Source organism: Zophobas morio, unplaced genomic scaffold, assembly GCF_036711695.1.
Source record: "Zophobas morio isolate AGI-343-1 ecotype UQ-CSIRO unplaced genomic scaffold, CSIRO_AGI_Zmor_V1 ptg000031l, whole genome shotgun sequence".
NCBI lineage: Eukaryota > Metazoa > Arthropoda > Insecta > Coleoptera > Tenebrionidae > Zophobas > Zophobas morio.
The window spans coordinates 8,241,981-8,261,014 of record NW_026972136.1 but is presented as its reverse complement, the minus strand read 5'-3'; the positions used below and the strand labels follow the sequence as shown (position 1 = coordinate 8,261,014).

General features: G+C 30.0%; 2 protein-coding genes across 2 annotated transcripts; both read right to left on the bottom strand.

Annotated features, from left to right (window-relative positions):
• Window positions 1-974: 974 nt before the first annotated feature.
• Window positions 975-2,470, bottom strand: LOC135139364 (odorant receptor Or1-like). Its single transcript, XM_064069569.1, has 4 exons — window positions 1,770-2,470; window positions 1,621-1,720; window positions 1,467-1,571; window positions 975-986 (listed from the first exon to the last, which is right to left on the bottom strand). Exons 1-4 carry the CDS (start codon window positions 2,468-2,470, stop codon window positions 975-977), a joined length of 918 nt encoding a protein of 305 aa, XP_063925639.1.
• A 664-nt stretch (window positions 2,471-3,134) lies between these two features.
• LOC135139363 (odorant receptor Or1-like) lies at window positions 3,135-17,321 on the bottom strand. The gene is made up of 6 exons (XM_064069568.1): window positions 17,253-17,321; window positions 17,097-17,201; window positions 4,478-5,211; window positions 4,324-4,423; window positions 4,165-4,269; window positions 3,135-3,209 (listed from the first exon to the last, which is right to left on the bottom strand). The coding sequence occupies exons 1-6, from the start codon at window positions 17,319-17,321 to the stop codon at window positions 3,135-3,137; spliced, it is 1,188 nt and encodes a 395-aa protein (XP_063925638.1).
• Between the last annotated feature and the right edge of the window lie 1,713 nt (window positions 17,322-19,034).

Genomic DNA, 19,034 nt, shown 5'->3' with positions numbered 1-19,034 from the left:
AGTCGTCGCATAAAATATCACACTGAACGACAATATACGTTAGTAAAGCGTAAAACAATGTGCCAATATTTACATTCGAAATAGCTATATACCACATTCCAATAACTTGGTATGAATATGTCAATTCATAGAAAGGCGTTACTGTATAATCGTATGGATACCATGCAGCAAACGGCAACTGGTTTTTGTTAACGGACTGGACGACTATAGTTGAAACAACAATAAACATAAAGCTTCTATGTACATTTTTCCAAAAATCTAAGGTAGGTTCAATCAATTCCATCTGCTTTTCGTTTCTGGGTTGAAATACATCCTTCTTTAATAAACTCAATAAATTTTTTAGCCTTCCTATATTTTGAGTAAAAAAGTATACTTTTACTAACACTAGTACTTCGGTACTTGTAATAAAAATGGTTGTTGCTAGAGCTTCTAGGTCTTTGTACACGAAACAAATGTTTATAATTTGGAAGAAATTGTGACCACCCATGATCACAACAATCGTGATAAATGCATACATAGTGTACAGATTTAATGTGTATGTGTTGTCGTCTTCTGGCCACAGTCCCATTAACTTTAATATTACAATATTTGTTCGTATTGTACGTTTGAAATTGAGCTTTTGCATTATGAGCCCAGTTACTTCACGTTTAATTTACTGATAGATTCTGATAATGTTCAGTGGTTTTATAACTTCTGATGATGACAATTCAGCCTTGTATTTTAAAATTACGATATCAAATATGCATTATTTGGGAAATGACGTGGGTATCATTATCTAATTTAACAGAACAAAACTACCTAATTAAGTGTAGTCGAATTGTAAATATTTAATTGTGTCCTAATTAGTAGGAGAAAATGGGTGTATCTCATTCAGGGTTATTATTTCATTTTTTACGCAGTTGCATAATAACTAAGTTTCCAACATTTTATAAATTAGTATAAAGTAAAACAGAAGCACATCTGTGTATTAACTGTTATAGTAAAGTCTGTGGAATAATCAAGTTACAAAAAGGTAATGTATACGATTACGAAAACTTTAACTTTTTTGTAGAAAATTCGTTAAACAACTGCTTCTAAGAAGATAAAATAAAATAAAAAGAATCAGCATTTCATGTATTTTTTTGCTTATTAGAAGTAAAAATGTAGAAAAGATAATCAACGTGTGTCTACAACATTTAAGAAATAAATCATGGTGAAAAAATATTTGTCTTAATTTCGTGATTTTTTTTATTAAAAACGATATACATCACTAAAATAATTCGCTGAGTTACCGTTTAGGAAGGATTAGAAAGTTTTACGACAAGGTATTTTAATAAATGTTGAGAATCACTTCACATGATTTTGAACTTAGAAAAAATAGGTAATTAAGACAACAAATTTATAATTTACTTCGGTTTTAAGGACGGAACGAAAATGATTAAATAAATCACTTTTGATGCGAAAATCTAGCTTAAAACGGAGCTTACCTTGAGATCAACTTGGTTTCCAAACCAGCAGTAAATAAATATTTCTGTGATAACTGCCATTGCGTATAGTACGGTAATTAATCCTTCTTTGCTTAAAGGATCCACCTTAATAAACATTATTTTTATTAGAGAATACAAATCCAAACCAACTCACCAAAGTTAGCATAAACAAAGTAGTTGCAATAACGATCGTGCTAGTAACGAACTGACCCAAAATAACCATTTCGAAAAGATCATTAACGCTTTCAGAAAAACTGAAAAGAATTGCTAAAATTTCACAATTTTTGTTTATATTTCGCATACCTTAAAATTTCCTTGTGGTGTTTTATACATGAAATTATTCTCTGATTAGAAATTAAAGGTCCAGTCAGATTCTTACAATCGTCGCATAAAATATCGCATTGCACGACGACGTACGTCAATAAAGCATAAAACAATGTGCCGATATTTACATTCGACAGAGCTATGTACCACATTCCAACCACTTGATATAAATATGTCAATTCATACAGCGGAGAAATCGTGTAATCGTAGGGATACCATGCAGAGAAAGGCAGCTGGTTTTTATTAATGGATTGGACGATTATAGTTGAAACAACGATAAACATAAAGCTTCCATGTACGTTTTTCCAAAAATTTAAAATCGGTTTAATCATCTCTACCTGCCTTTCGTTTCTAGGTTGAAATACGTCTTTCTTTAATAAACTCAGTAATTTTTTCAGTCTTCCTATATTTTGCGTAAAGAAGTATACTTTTACTAACACTAAAACTTCAGTGCTTGTAATAAAAATGGTGGTTGCTAAAGCTTCTAAGTCTGTGTAAACGAAACAAATGTTCACAGTTTGGAAGAAATTGTGACCACCCATAATGACGACTATCGACACGAATGCATAAATGGAATATAAATTTAATTTGTACACTTCGTCTTCTTGAGGCCAGAGCCCTAGTAATTGTAGTATAAAAATATTTCTCTTTATTGTAAAGTTCCAGTCTATTGTTAACATGCTGAACGTTTCGTTTGGCGCGATTTAGCTGACTGGTCAGTTTGGTAGAGCTTTAGATTCTGAACGGGAAGCTTTTCAACGTAAATTATATAACATTAAAAACTGATATCTAGTTTATGCATTATTTATTTCTAAATAACAGTCTGCTAAATCGACGTTGAGCAATGGATGGTCTTTCATTATTGGAACATGGTAAAAGTCTTTTATTTAAATGAAATAAATTGTGTCGTGAGTTGCCTTCTCATTAAATTTATTTTAGATCGAAAGTTCTGGAATATTATTTATTATATGATTTTATTATATGCCATGCTTCGAAAAAAAAATAGCGAAGCGATCCTATCGATCTTTGTTATTATTACATTTATGGCAGTTCACTTAAAATGTGTGGAATGCATATAATAAAATAGCACGTCTAAACGAGTAATAATTAAGTATGTTTATACTCGAAAAAAAAAATTGATAGGGAATTCTTCCAATGATGATTTATTTATTTATTAACCTTCTTGACTTTTGCATTACTGTCCATATTTGTGAAAACTATCACAAAATCTTTTAATAAATTCTAAGGTAAAGTTTATAATTCGCAAATTCAAGATTTTTTCTAACTTAAAATTTGCGTCCCATTACCAAACGTCTAATTATGTTTCCCGTTTCCGTCTGTTTGTCATGTTTTGGTGATTTTGTCAAGCCTATAATCTCCGAAATTTTCTAGATTGGTTAGAGTGAATTTTTGGATGTTCTTTGAAATTATCATGTGAATAGTAAAACACTAACTAAAACCGATTTATCCCCACCAAAACTTCTTTTTTTGCGTGGTCAATTATTTTTTTTATTGTCTAAATTTTATAAAATTTCCTATACTTGTGATTCATGAATCTTTCTTGGGTTTTTGTCCTAGCCATTTTTGTAAAAAAAAATCGATAACTATAAATGCGAAAATGCGCGGGTTTAGTGCCGTCATGGGCCACTTTTTTTCTTACACTGTGACTGTTATATAATTATATATATTTTAAAAAACTATATAATAAAATGACAGCAATTTTCATGCACGATGGCCAAATTCAGTACGCGTCATAAGTTATATGGGATTTTACTTTTTCGCTCACATGTTACCGTCAAGAAATTACGTTATATTTTTTTAAAGTTGACACTTTAAATCAATTTTGATATTTTTGTTTTCATCTTCAACTTCAACATCGTTGTAAATTTTACTTTTTTTGTGTCAAAATTAATTCAATATCTGAGAACATTCATGGTGAAATAACTAACATTTATTGTTCACAACAAATAAAAACATTTTCGGTCATAAACTCGATTTATTGCAATATTTATCTCATTTTTTTGTTGTTGATGACATCATCTCAAAAATGTTTTCAATAATTATACATTAAAAAATATGCCTCGAAATACAATGCTATTTGCGTTTTAATAATACGGTTGTAAATTTTGAAACTATTTTTTTAAAAACGAATTTTATGTGATTTTGGAAACAAAGTAGTGCTGTTATTGGTGTTAACACTTGCATGTCAAAATTAATAAATATGTTCCCAACGAAAAAGTAAGATAAAAATATTATTAAATAAACAATATGCCTTAAAGCGAGTTTTTTTGGAAGTTTAAATTTAAAAAATAGTAACAAATTTTGTTCTTCTACAGATTTGTGTTTTCAATATTAAAAATTGTGTTGTGCTCACCTTAAAATGAACTTGCTCTCCAAACCAACTGTACATAAATATTTCCGTAATTATTGCGACCGAGTAAACTACGACTATTAGTCCTTCGTTACTTAAAGGATCCACCTTCATAAAGAGTTTTTCTTAACACAGGATACAAAACAGTAAAAATTAACTCACCAAAGTTAACATAAACAAGGTTGTTGCAATCACGGCTGTGCTGGTAACGAATTGACCCAAAATAACCATTTCGAAAACTTCGTTAGAGCTTTTAGCAAATCTAGAAGTAAGGGGTGTGAGTTTTCTGCGTTTACTTCTATTCGTTACCGTATACCTCACAATTTTCTTGTGATGTTTAATGCACGAAATTATATTTTGAGTAGAACTGAAATGTCCATTTGTCACATTTTTACAGTTGTCACACAAAAGATCACACTGGACGACAATGTACGTCAGTAAAGCAAAAAACAATGTGTTAATATTTACATCCGACATAGCTATGTACCATATTCCAAGAGCCTGGTATAAGTATGTCAGTTCATACCAAGGTGATACTGTACTATCGTAGGGATACCATGCGGGGAAAGGAAACTTTTTCTTTTGTACTGATTCTGTTAGGAACGGAATACTACTCCACACAATTGAAGTTAAACCAACATTAAATAAAAAGCACCCATATATAATTTTCCAAAAATTTACAGTAGAATTTACGAGCTCCAACTGCTTTTCGTTTTTAGGTTGAAATGAATCTTGGTTTAGAGACGTCAATAACTTTTTCACGGTTCCAATATTTTGTACAAAGAAATATATTTTTACCACCACCAACACTTCTTCACTCATAGTAAAAATAGTAGTCGCCAAGGCTTTTAAGTCGTTGTAGACGAAATAAATATTTAAAATTTGGAAGAAATTATGACCTGCCATAATTACAACTATTGACACGAATGCATAAGTGGAGTATAAATTTAATTTGTACTCTTCGTCTTCTTTAGGCCACAACCCCAATAGTTGTAATATTAGAATATTTGTTCTTATTGTATTTTTCCAGTTTAATTTTAACATACTGAACTTTTAAACACTTGTTACGATTTAGCGACTGGTCGGCTGGGCAGAGCTTTCACGTTTGAACAGAAAGCTCTTCCTTGCATGAAATAAAACTGATATAAAATATTAAAACTGATACTCAATGTATGCATAATTTATGGCTAAATAGTTCTCTGCTAAATCGACATTAACCAGTGGATGGTCTTTCATTATTGGAACATGGTAAAAGTCGGTTATTTAAGTGAAATATATACTGAATCCTGAGTTACTTTCTTATTAGATTCATTTTAAATCGAAGCGGAATATTTTATTTAATCTAGTATGATATGCCATGCTTCGAAAAAAAAAAATAGTGAAGCGATCCGTCTTTGTTGTTGTATTTAAGGCAGCTAACATAAAATGGGTCAAATTTTACAAAAATATCACATTACGTCAAACAATATGTATGTTTATCCTCAAAATATTATACCGACTTGTTGCAAGATGATTCCTTTTAACTATTTCATACAAAATATTTCATATTAGAAGCTTAATTTTTCGATGACGAAATGCTTGTCTCCAGCTATACTGGTTTATTTCTTTTAATAAAGGGACTATCGTGTTTGCATTTCTTTTTTGTGCTTTGGTAATATTCAACACCGTACCTAAATTGTCATTTTTTTTTTGGGAAAATTTGTATGTAGCTTTTTGCTTATAATCAGTAAGTGTTATTATGTTATTAATCTTTCTGATTTTTGTTTAGGTGTTCATATTTGTAAAAAATGTGTCTTTCCGGAAAAACGATTCTTTGTCAAGCCTTAAAAATCTTTTAATAGTTTCCAAGGTAAAGTTTAAAATTCAAAAATCTAAAAAGCTATTTTGGTCTTGACACATGATAACTTTTTTGTTTGCCGTGTTTCGGCGATTTTGTTAGATATGAAGTTTTAAATATGTTTTCTAATTATCTTCTGAACTAACCAAAATCTCGTCGTCTCTACCAAAATTTTGATTATGACATCTCAAGAGTTGCATGCTAAATGCTTTTTAAATTTTATTGAAAAAAAAACATTCTAGTGTACTTGTGGTTTATGAATCTCTTTTAGGTTTTTTATCCTAGCCATCCAGATTTGCACAAAAAAAATCAGAACTGTGTAACATTTTATACTAATATACGAAGAACGTTCCGTAAGCGGTCAATAATTGATATGGTTTCGCGTGTGTCAGTAATGCGAAAGTCGCGGATTCGATGCCCTCATGGGCTATTTTTTTCTTATAATGTGACTGCTGAGATTTTCATTTATTTGTTTTATAATATAATGAGCCACTGGAGTATTTTTGGAAACATTTTATACAAGCAGCTCAGAAATCAAAAAGTAGGAAATAGCTTGAAAAATATTTTTTTGATATATTGGTTTTGATATTATTATCAAATAACTTCAGCAGTTCTGTGAGTAGATAATTCTCTACTCTAACCTGGAATGAAATGTAAAATTTGAAAATTGAAAGATATTTTTGCTGTCCTAACTTACGCAAAGGATATATAGTAACAGAGTCATTCGAACAAAAATTTTCACGACATTTAACAACTTGGGGAATACAAAATCTTTGAAATGTGTGGATTGTATATTGTAAGTAATTAGGTGAAATTGTCATGTAGATGATGAAAAGCTGAGTAAAATGTCTCCGTATCCTCATCAAAAATTTGATTTAAAAATTTTGATAGGCAAATATGATGTAAAATTTGTATTGTGATAACTTTCTTTATTTGTGGTTTAATAATGTATGAGATTTTAACTTTTCCGCTTATAGGTTAAATTTTTTTTGTGTGATGCCTATTTCATTTTTGCAAATTTTGGAGAAGATTTTTATCTGTATAAATTAATTCAACATCTGAGAACATTTATATATTAATCCCTTTTAGAATATTGATGACGTCAGCTCAAAAATTAATTCAATAAATCTACATTAAAAAATATGCCTCGATATACAATACTATTTGCGATTTAATAATAACTTTTTAAATTTTGGAAGCTTATATCTCAGGAAACAATTTTATTGATACCGTCAATAACGAATTACTGGATTTTGCGTGATTTTGCCAAATAGTGGTGCTATTATTTGTTTAATACTTACAAATCAAAACTAAAATCGTTGATTCTACTAAGGAGTAGATGAAATTACTTTCTTATTATAACTGTATTTTTTTATGCATCCAAAAACTTGACGACGTCATATGTTTATTATTATTAAATAAATATTTACTGGAAACTGTGCCTCGAGGCAAATTTTTTGAAAGATATAATTTACAAAGACTAAAAAATTTTGTTGGTCTGCGTTTTATTATTTACCTTTAAACTTACAGCACCTCTTCAAAATTCTCTAACATACTTTTACAGGGTTACAACAACAAAATCTAAATTTACAACTTCAATATAAAAATTGTGTTGTGCTCACCTTGGTATGAACCTGCTCTCCAAACCAGCAGTAAATAAATATTTCTGTAATTATTGACATCGCGTAAAATACAACAATTAGTCCTTCTTTGCTTAAAGGATCCACCTTCAAAAAGTGTTCTTCTTGGCAGAGGTTACAAAATAATAAACATAACTCACCAAAGTTAACATAAACAAGGTCGTTGCAATTACGGTCGTGCTAGTAACGAACTGCCCCAAAATAACCATTTCGAAAAGTTCGTTAGTACTTTGAGCAAATCTAGAATTAGCTGTTGTTAGCTTTGTGCATTTATTGCCACTCATTACCAGATACCTCAGAATTTCCTTGTGATGTTTAACACAAGAAATTACTTTTTCGATACAATTGAAGTGTCCACTTGCCAAATTCTGAGAGTTGTCACACAAAAGATCACACTGAACGACAATGTATGTCAATAAAGCATAAAATAGTGAGCCAATGTTTACATTTGACATACATATATACCACATTGCAATAATTTGGTATAAAAATGTCAGTTCGTACAACGGTGATATTGTACTGTCATAGGGATACCATGCGGCGAAAGGTAATTGCTTCTTTTCTACTGATTGTGTTAGAAACGGAAGAATGCTCCATACAATTGAAGTAAAACCAACAATAAATAAAAAACATCCATACACAATTTTCCAAAAATTAACACTACAGTGTACGAGTTCCAACTGCTTTTCGTTTTTGGGTTGAAACATATCCTGGCTCAGCGAAGTCAACAATTGTTTCACGGTTCCAATATTTTTTGTAAAGAAATATATTTTTGCTGACACCAACACTTCTTCACTTATAATAAAAATAGTAGTCGCCAAAGCTTTTAAGTCATTGTAGACGAAATAAATATTTAAAATTTGAAAGAAATTATGACCGCCCATAATTACAACTATTGACACGAATGCATAAGTGAAGTATAAATTTAATTTGTATTGTTCGTTTTCTTTGGGCCACAACCCCAGTAGTTGTAACATTAGAATATTTTTTCTTATTGTATTTTCCCACTCTAATTTTAGCATACTGAACTTTTAAACACTTTTGACGATTTGGCTGACTGGTCGGCTCGATGGAACATTCACGTTTGAACAGAAAACTCTTCCACGCATAAAATAAAATTGATGTGATTTAAAAACTGATAATCAATATATGCATATTTTATAGCTAAATAACTCTCTAATAAATTGACATTAAGCAGTGACTGGTCTTTCATTACTGGAACATGGTAAAAGTCTTTTATTTCAGCGAAATAAATACTTTATTGTGAGTTATTTTCCCATAGCAATAACATTCAATTCAAAGAAAGAATTTCAGAATATTATTTAGAAAACTGCGGAATATTTTATTGTATATAGTGATATGATATCCCATGTTCGGAAAAAAAAATTCATTAGGTGATCTTTGTTATATTATCTGCAGGCCGTTCACTTAATTTGCCTGAAATTAATACATATATAAAACAGCAAGATAAAAAAGTAATAAACGTGTTTATACTCAAAAAGAAAAAAAATGATGACGAGTTATTGCAAGATGATTCCTTTTAAGTAATTAATCTTATGAAATATTGTATATTTAAAGCTTCATTTTAAACTGATGAAATCGCTTATACGATGGTGAGATGACATTAATCATTTTTTTTAAATAGAAGAACTGTCTTTTTTCTTTTCTGTGGTTAGATCATTCACCACCCTAATTAATGTGTCATAATTTTTTGTGGCAAAAGTTGATTGTGTGTCAAAATTGCTGGGTTTAAAAGGCATATAGCTACTGGCTTTCTTGATTTTTGGTTTATCGGCCATATTTGTAAAAAATGTTTTTTTTCCGAAACGGTTCTTAATGGTTTCTGTGAGAAACTTTAAAATTTGAAAATCCAAGACTTGCTTTAGCTCTTCGAGCTTCACTGTAATATTGACATTTTGAGGAACGCTAAATTCATGTTGCCTTGACGCTTTACAGCTTTTAGAATAAGGAAAATTAGCGTTTACATTTTCGTCTGTCTATCTACTTTCGGAGATTTAAGAAGATCGATAATCTTCGAAACTAATGGATTGATTAACGTGAAATTTCACATGTGTTTTCAAGTTAACGTGTACATGGTAAAACACTAACTAAAATTTTCCTCTTCAACCTCACCAGAAATCTGATCACAATATCTAAGAACTTTGCTTAGTAAATATCTTGCGGTCTGTAATTTTTTTTTTTTTTTGTACAAGAAATGTCCCAGCCTAAGATTTTTTTAAGTTCTTGATTTATGCAATTTTAATCCCCAACTTCGTCATCTTGGTCACCATCAGACAAAACAATTTTCATTAGCATATTTGACTTAAATGTTTGTTCACCATTATGATAAATTTTTGACATCGTCTTATAATTTATTAAATAAATCTATACTAAAAAATGTGTCGTGAAATAGATTGTTATTTTATTTTTAGAATTTATACATATTGGATCTTCAAAAAAATCAGATTTGTGTAATTTATTTTGTTAGTTGTATAAAAAATGCCATATCCGATTTTTCCGTAAAAAAATTATTAAAATCTGTGCTTTGTGAAAACCAAGTAGTTTTTTGATAACGTGGTTTTTAATTTTCCTAGTGTTTGTTTACAAGAAATGTGCAGACATAATAAATTGTAAATTGATTTTTGTTTCAAGTGTTAAGAGAAGCGTTCATATAATTTTCCCGCTTTTTTTTAACAAGTTACCCTAAATTCGGAGAACAGAGTAATGTTGAAAGAGCAGGTTTGTCCTTACGAGAAATTGTTAGGAAAACGCTCTAACATGCACAAAGAATGAATTGGGCTATAGAGATAGGAAAAAAACTGTAGATCTTTTTATTACAATAGAAAAACGCGTGTAAGTAAAATCGAAGGCAAGTGTCGCTATAATGTCATCAGGCATAATTTTTTGGATACATATCAGAAATTTTGTGGAGTTGCATTTCATATTTTTTTTATGTTGTAACAACTAATTTTTACAAACAAATGCTTACAAATTATGGGGTTGGTAAGTTCACCTTGACATGCACTTGGTTTCCAAACCAGCAGTAAATAAATATTTCTGTAATTATTGCCACTGCGTAAAATGCAATAATCAATCCTTCTTTACTTAAGGGCTCCACCTTTACAAACAGTTCTTAATGGAGGTCACAAAATAGGAGAAGTAACTCACCAAAGTTAACATAAACAAGGTCGTTGCAATTACTATGGTGCTAGTGATAAAGTGACCCAAAATAATCATTTCAAAAAGAGCGTTAGTGTTTTGAGCAAAACTAGAAAAAAAATGCTGTTAGCGTTCTTCACTTATCTCATTTATTGCCACATACCTCAGAATTTCTTTGTGGTGTTCAATGCAAGAAATTAATCTCTCATTAAAAGTTAAATTTCCACTTGCCAGATTTTAGAGTTGTCACACAAAATATCACACTGAATGACAATGTACGTTAATAAAGCATAAAAGAATGTGTCAATATTTACATTCGACAGAATTATATACCACATTCCAAGAACTTGGTATAAAAATGTTAGTTCATACAATGGTGATATTGTGTTATTGTATGGATACCATGCAGGGTAAGGTAACTGCCTCTTTTCTACTGATTTTGTTAAAAAGGGAAGGATGCTCCATGTAATTGAAGATAAAGTAATCGTAAATAAAAAATATCCGTAGACCATTTTCCAAAAATTTAAAGTAGAGTTTACGAGTTCCATCTGCTTTTCGTTTTTAGGTTGAAATGAATCCTTGTATAAAGAATTCAATAATTTTTTCACACTTCCAATATTCTTTGTAAAGAAATATATTTTTGCCAACACTAACACTTCCTCACTTGTAGTAAAAATAGTTGTCGCCAGAGCTCCTAAGTCTTTGTAGATAAAACAAATGTTTAGAATTTGGAACAAATTGTGGCCTCCCATAATCACAACTATTGACACAAATGCATACGCCGAATATAAATTTAATTTGTACACTTGGTCTTCTTTAGGCCACAACCCGAGGAGTTGTAACATTAAAATATTTTTTCTTGTTGTATATTTCCAGTCTAATTTTAACATGCCGAACGTTTAAACACTTGTCACGATTTAGCTAACTGGTCGGTTGAGTGGAAGATTCACGTTTGAACAGAAAGTTTTTCCATGCATGAAATAAAACTGATATGATATACAAACTGATACTCAATGTATGCATAATTTATAGGTAAATAGCTCTCTGTTAAATCGACATTAAACAGTGAATAGTCTTTCATTATTGGAACATGTTAAGAGTCTTTTATTTAAAGAAAATAAATACTGTGTCGTGAGTTACTTTCATATAAGGTTCGTTTTAAATCAAAGATTCTGGAAACTTATTTACAATATTGTGAAATATTTTATTTAAATAGTGTGATAGGCTGGAATAAAAAAAAATGTTCGTGAAGTGATTCGTCTTTGTCACTATTATTTAGAGGCGGCTCACTTAATAAGTATGCGTGAAATTTTAATACAACACATTACGTCAAGCAATAAATACGTTTTTTCTCAAAAATAAAGAAAATGCTAGATAATTCCTTCTAACTAATTAATCTGTTTAATAAAATATTTTATATTAGATGTACGATGGTAAGATAACATTAATAGTTTCTTCTAAATAAAAGAACTGTCGTTTTGCATTTTTTTTTTTTTGTACGTTACCGAATTTGTCAGAAATTATTTAGGGAAAAATTGATTGTGTGTTAAAATTGCCAGGGTTAAAACGCATATAAATACTTGCTTATTATCAGTGGGAGTGTTATCAGCCTTATTGACTTTTGTTTTAGTGTTCATATTGTTAAAAAGGTGTTTCTGCCGCAATGGTAGTCAAACTTTGAAAATATCCCAGACATCTTTCAACAGTTTCTAAGCAAAACTTCAAAATTTGAAAATCTAAAATTATTTTTGGCTTCCCGATAGTGTCGTCAGAAAAATTTCCGAAACTACTGAATTAATTATCGTGAAAAAATAAAGAAATAAAAAACATCTGTCTGATTGTATAAATCGTCATAAACTTCCCTTTCTTGGTTCCGGATTGATTGATTAATATCACAAAGTAAAATTTCTGAATTTACATTTTTTCACGTTATCACTGGTTTAAAAGTTCGTTGTTAATTTTGAGATTAAATTTTTTTTTACTAGTAGCCATGAAACATGTAATTGTCGACTTGTTTAGAGGTAGTAAAGTTCAACTTTTGCGACCAAGGTTCTAAAAGAAGATTGAGGTTATGTATGAAATCCTTGATGTGATTATTTCTTAAAAAATGAATACATGTATACTATTAATATTACTTGAGTATACGCATGGTAGATGGTAGACGGTGGAAGATAAAATGATTAATTCAGCGACAAGTCTAAATGGTTTTGTTTGTGTTGACGATTTAGGTTAAGTTTGATTAGTAATCAAAACAAAATCATTTTGCGTCAAAAAATTGAAGGTTTATTTTTTCAATTTATTGTCTTCCGGTTTCTACTAATGAAAAAAATAGTATATTAACCACGGTTACGAAGCCACCTCTAGAACTCGCGCTTCGCTTCACAACCTTGGTTAATAATATACTGCTTTTGTACGAGAGTCTAGAACCAAGGTTTCTTTTATTTATGCAATTTTAGTTCGAATCTTCCCCACCTGTTTACCGGCAGAGAAAAAATACCATAAGGTTAAATGATTAAAATATTTGTTCAACCTTTCCAGTAAGTTGAATTAGGTCGTCATTAAAAAAATCTAATTTGTGTTAAAATACAACACCGTTATTCGTGTTCCTCAGTACACAATATACCGATCCCCACAGAATAGGTTATCATAAAAAAATGCAGGATTAAACTTTACAATGTATGTATTTAAAAGATCGAATTTCTTCAAAACTCTGTGGTATTGTTTGAGTGAGTACAAAATATTAATAAAAAAAATTCAATAAACATTTTTTAAAACTATGTTTTGAAGTAAGGACTTAAGTGTTTTTTGTTAATGTGGTATTATTTTACCTATATTTATTGGCAAAGAATAATTAAATTAAAATTAAATGTTCCATTTAAGTTTCCCGAAATTCTAAGAAAAAAGTAAATTTAAAGAAAACGTTTGCCCTAATGAGAAATTACTAAATAAACCATTCATGAAGAATATGCTCTAACATGCAAAAAAAAAAACTGACTGTGCTTTACAGAAGAGGAAAGCTCTGTTTAAATAACTGCTTTTTTAAATTCTAAAATGCGTGTAAACGAAATCGAAGGCACGTGTGCGATTTATTTTACAAAATTTTGAGAGAGGACCAGTTTTTGGAGATTTTTTTAATGTTGCATGTAATAAAAGCTTTTTTACAAACTCTTACTTTTGTATTAAAAATTATGTTGTTAGTAAGCTCACCTTGAAATCCACTTGGTTTCCAAACCAGCAGTAAACAAATATTTCTGTAATTATTGCCACTGCATAAAATACAATAATCAGTCCTTCCGTACTCAAGGGGTCCACCTTCACAAATAGGTCTTCTTAATAGACGACACACAACAAGAAAAATTAACTCACCAAGGTTATCATAAACAAAGTTGTTGCAATTACAACGGTACTAGTAACAAAATGACCCAAAATAACCGTTTCAAAAAGTTCGTTAGTGGTTTGAGCAAAACTAGAAATAGTTAAATGCGGTTGGCTTTCTGAATTTATTTCCATTTATCACCACATACCTCAGAATTTCCTTCTGGTGTTTAATGCAAAAAATTAAACTCTGATTAAAATTGAAGTTTACACTTTCCAGATTTTTACAATTGTCGCACAAAATATCACATTGAATGACAATGCACGTTAGTAAAGCATAAAAAAATGTGTCAATATTTACATTCGACAGAATTATATACCAGATTCCAAGAACTTGGTGTAAAAAAGTTAGTTCATACAACGGTGATATTGTATTATTGTAGGGATACCAAGCAGACAAGGGTAACTGCTTCTTCTCTACCGATTTTGTTAGAAACGGAAGAGTGCTCCATATGATTGAAGATATAATAGTTATAAATAAAAAATATCCATACACAATTTTCCAAACATTTAAACTAGAGTTTGCCAGATCCACTTGCTTTTCGTTTTTAGGTTGAAATGAATCTTTGTATAAAGAATTCAACAATTTTTTCACACCGCCGATATTCTTTGTAAAAAAATATATTTTTACTGACACTAACACTTCTTCACTTGTCGTAAAAATAGTAGTCGCCAAAGCTTTCAAGTCTTTATAGACGAAACAAAGATTTAGAATTTGGAACAAATTATGGCCACCCATAATCACAACTGTTGACACGAACGCATACGTAGAATATAAATTTAATTTGTACACTTCGTCTTCTTTAGGCCATAGCCCCAGTAAATGTAACATTAGAATGTTTTCTCTTGTGGTATATTTCCAGTCTAATTTTAACATACTGACTGTTCAAACTGTTCAAAAATGTTGCGATTTAGCGAACTGGTCAGTTTGGTAGAACTTTCACGTTTGAGCAGAAAGCTCGTCCGCACATCCAATGAAATTGATGTAATATAAAAACTAGTATTCAATTCATGCATAATTTATGGTTAAATTGTTCTGTGCTAAATCGAAATGAAGCAGTGGATGGTCTTTCATTATTGGTCTATGATAAGTCTTTTATTGAAAGGGAAGAGGGATTGTTACTCGATTGCTTTTAGAGAAAATATTCTGAAATGTAAGTACATATTTTAAACTGGGAATTTTATTTTATTTTATCATACTTGATGTGTGGTGTTATTTAACTCAAGGAAATCGTTTTTTTTTCTTATGTATAACTTCATGAAATTTGTTTGTGTTATTGCTTAAAATATAAGATTTCAGACGTGATTTGCAATTATTCTCGCAATGATTCTAAAATTAATAGTATTCAGTTCATGCATAATTTATAATAAACGGCTATCTGTTAAATCCAGATTAAGCAGTGAATGGTCTTTCATTATTGGAATATGGTAAGTCGGTTATTGAATCGGAATACATATTTTAACAGGAATTGTTATTAGATTACTTTTAAGCAAAATATTCTCAAATATTCTTAAGTACATATTTCATAGTTCATACAGTTCATGAAAATTATTTGCGTTATTGCTTAAGATTACAGAAGTGGGTTGTTTGAGATTATTCTGGCAATGATTCTCACAATAACAGCCTTATATTTCAGTAAGTATTTAAATTAGTGGCCTTATTTAATTCTAATTACGTTGTCGCCGACATTTTTTCAGTGAGATTTTATTTTTATATTTGTTTCGAATACAGCGTTTAGCAAATTACAATTTAAAAATTGCGTCACTATAAAATGAATCCATTATTAATATTATTATAGTTTTCATTATCAGGCATCAAGCCCACTGAATATTTACTGCAAGCAGAATAATCTATAGGTTTGTCTAAATTTGTAAGGACTACTCAACGCTGTATTAAAAACGTATTTTTGAACAATATTTATATCTTTTTGACAAATGTCTTCTGAATTTCTTGAACTTACAAGCTAAAAATTTTCTGAAGTAGTACTAGTCCCGAACAGCAGGAACTTAATTTGGCAATCATTTTCTCCTTGGTAGTAAAAAAATCATCAAGGCTGGAACTTTTGAAAAAAATTCAAAGTAGTTTAAGAAACAGTGAAAATTTGTTTAAAAATACAGAACCACTGCTCTGAAAACCTAGAAACACGTTAGCGTGTCGTAAGTGTGAAATCTCATTTAGTGTTTATATGATTATCCTCCTGAAAAATTTTATGATGTCAACCTAATCGTAGCACTAGTAAAGTCGGTTTTAATATTATTCGCCTACACGTGTGATTTATAAGCGCACCCTTAGTTTTAAACTTTATATTTGTAAATTTTTGAAAAAAAAAAATTAAAATGGTCCAAAAAATTTTACAATTTATTTTATAAACAGTACATCCGATTGCTCTGAAATTTTGTAGAAGCTTTGAAATTATAATTAGTCTGATAAACCGCTAACCAAAATTTGTCTATCTATCTAAACCAAAATTTGAATGACGTCACTTCCAAAATTTTCGTAGTAATTTTTATAGAAAATGGGTAAAATAATATGCGTTTACACCTATGGTTATTCTCCTAAAGGAACTAAAATTTGCAGAATCAATTTTAGCAAAATTTTAGATTAATTGGTTTTTGTTTTTGTTTTCTTTTTTTGTTACCAAATAACAATCTACATATTATTTGTATTATGAACATTTTATAACTTCTGTTATACCTCACAAGCATACTCGTTTTAATTCCATGATTTGAAACTAAGTTCGTATGTGATAAGAGTGATAAGTGAATTAATTACTGTAAACTATATATTTGGTTTTTTGTTTTTCATTGATTTAACCTACAAATTTTAAAACTGTGTCAACGCGAACCTTATGTGAGCGTAAGTAAGAAACTATGCCGTTTAGGCTAGATATGGGTTTTTGGTTTTTAATAACAAAGTAGCTCACCTTGATATGTACTTGGTTTCCAAACCAGCAGTAAATAAATATTTCTGTAATTATTGCCACCGCGTACATGGCAATAATAATTCCTTCTTTACTTAACGGATCCACCTTCGTAAACAGATTTTAGTAGAAAACACATCGCTGTCAATAGTAACTCACCAACGTTAACATAAACAGAGTTGTCGCAATGACGATTGTGCTGGTAATAAACTGACCCAAAATAACCATTTCAAAAACCTCGTTACTGTTTTGCGCAAAACTAGAAGTTAATATTGTTAGATTTCTGCATTTATATCTACTTATTTGTGTATACCTCAGAATTTCTTTGTGATGTTTAATGCAAGAAGTTAATCTCTGATTGTAACTCGATTGTCCAATTGTCAGATTCTTACAGTTGTCACACAAAATATCACACTGAACGACAACATATGTTAGTAAGGCATAAAACAATGTGCCAATATTTACATTCGACATAGATATATACCACATTCCAACAACTTGGTATAAATATGTTAATTCATAGAACGGTGACACTGTACTATCGTAGGGATACCATGCGGAAAAAGGCAGCTGCTTTACTCCTGTAGAGTTTGCTAACAATGGAATAATGCCCCATATAATTACAGTTAAAGCAACAATAAATAGAAACCATCCATACACAATTTTCCAAAAATTTAAAATAGAGTTGACTAATTCCAGCTGCTTTTCGTTTTTAGGTTGAAACGAATCTTGATTTAACGATCGCAACAGTTTCTTCAGTGTATCGATATTTTGTGTGAAGAAATATATTTTTGCTGACACTAACACTTCGGTACTTGTAATAAAAATAGTAGTGGCCAAGGCTTTTAAGTCTTTGTAGACGAAACAAATATTTAGAATTTGGAACAAATTATGGCCTCCCATAATCACAACTGTTGTGATGAAGGTATACGTGGAATATAAATTTAATTTGTACACTTTCTCTTCCTTCGGCCACAGTCCAAGTAATTGTAACATTAGGATATTTTTTCTTAGTGTATATTTCCAATTTAATGTTAACATATTGAACGTTCAAACACTTGTTGCGATTTAGCGAACTAGTCAGTTTGGCAGAACTTTCACGTTTGAGCAGAAAGCTTGTCCGCACATGAAATGAAACTGATGTAATATAAAAACTAGTATTCAATTCATGCATAAGTTATAGCAAAATTGTTCTCTGCTAAATCGACATAAAGCAGTGGATGGTCTTTCATTATTGAATTATGGTAAGTCTTTTATTGAAAGGGAATAAATATTTTAACAAAGATTGTTACTGGATTTCTTTTAGAGAAAACATTCTAAAATATTAAGTACATATTTTAAATTAGGAAAATTTATTTTAAAAGTTGATGTGTGGTGTAATTTAACTCAAGGGAAATCGATTTTTTTCTTACATATAATTTGAAGAAAATGGTTTACGTTATTGTTTGAGATATACAGTTTCCGGTGTTATTTGCAATTTATTTGCAATTATTCTAGCAATAATTCTTATAACAACAGATTTGTGTTCGTTAATATTTAGATTAGAAGTCTTATTTAACACTAATAATGTTTCCACTGTTATGTAGACCACGACACTACAAAATTATCTGTTTTTCTGGGTGAGATTTTATTTTTATATTTATTACGAGTACGGCGTTTATTAAATATAATTACATAACATTTCGCGTTTTGTTGATTTGTACGCATTGTGACGCATTAGTGAACTCACTGAATATTTACTGTAACTAGAAAAATATAATTTGCGTAAATTATTATGATACTCAAAGCTACTTAAGGAACGTATTTTTGAATAAGATTTATACCACTTAGGCAAATTTTTTATACAGGATATCTCTTTTATTTGATACAACCCCTGTAACTTTTTTATTCTTAAAGATAAACCTGTAGGTCTTGGAGCAAATTTGTATCATTTTAAAAGAT

Bases quoted from the DNA above. Each gene is read 5' to 3' on its own strand.
- LOC135139364 (XM_064069569.1), bottom strand. From the start codon at position 2,470: ATGTTAACAATAGACTGGAACTTTACAATAAAGAGAAATATTTTTATA. The intron at 1,721-1,769 runs GTATGCGAAATA...AATTCTTTTCAG, and splicing joins CACCACAAGGAAATTTTAAG to TTTTTCTGAAAGCGTTAATG. The intron at 1,572-1,620 runs GTGAGTTGGTTT...ATGTTTATTAAG, and splicing joins CTTTGTTTATGCTAACTTTG to GTGGATCCTTTAAGCAAAGA.
- LOC135139363 (XM_064069568.1), bottom strand. From the start codon at position 17,321: ATGGTTATTTTGGGTCAGTTTATTACCAGCACAATCGTCATTGCGACA. The intron at 5,212-17,096 runs GTGAGCTACTTT...AGTGTTTAAAAG, and splicing joins GAAACCAAGTACATATCAAG to TTCAGTATGTTAAAATTAAA. The intron at 4,270-4,323 runs GTGAGTTAATTT...CTCTTTATGAAG, and splicing joins CCTTGTTTATGTTAACTTTG to GTGGATCCTTTAAGTAACGA.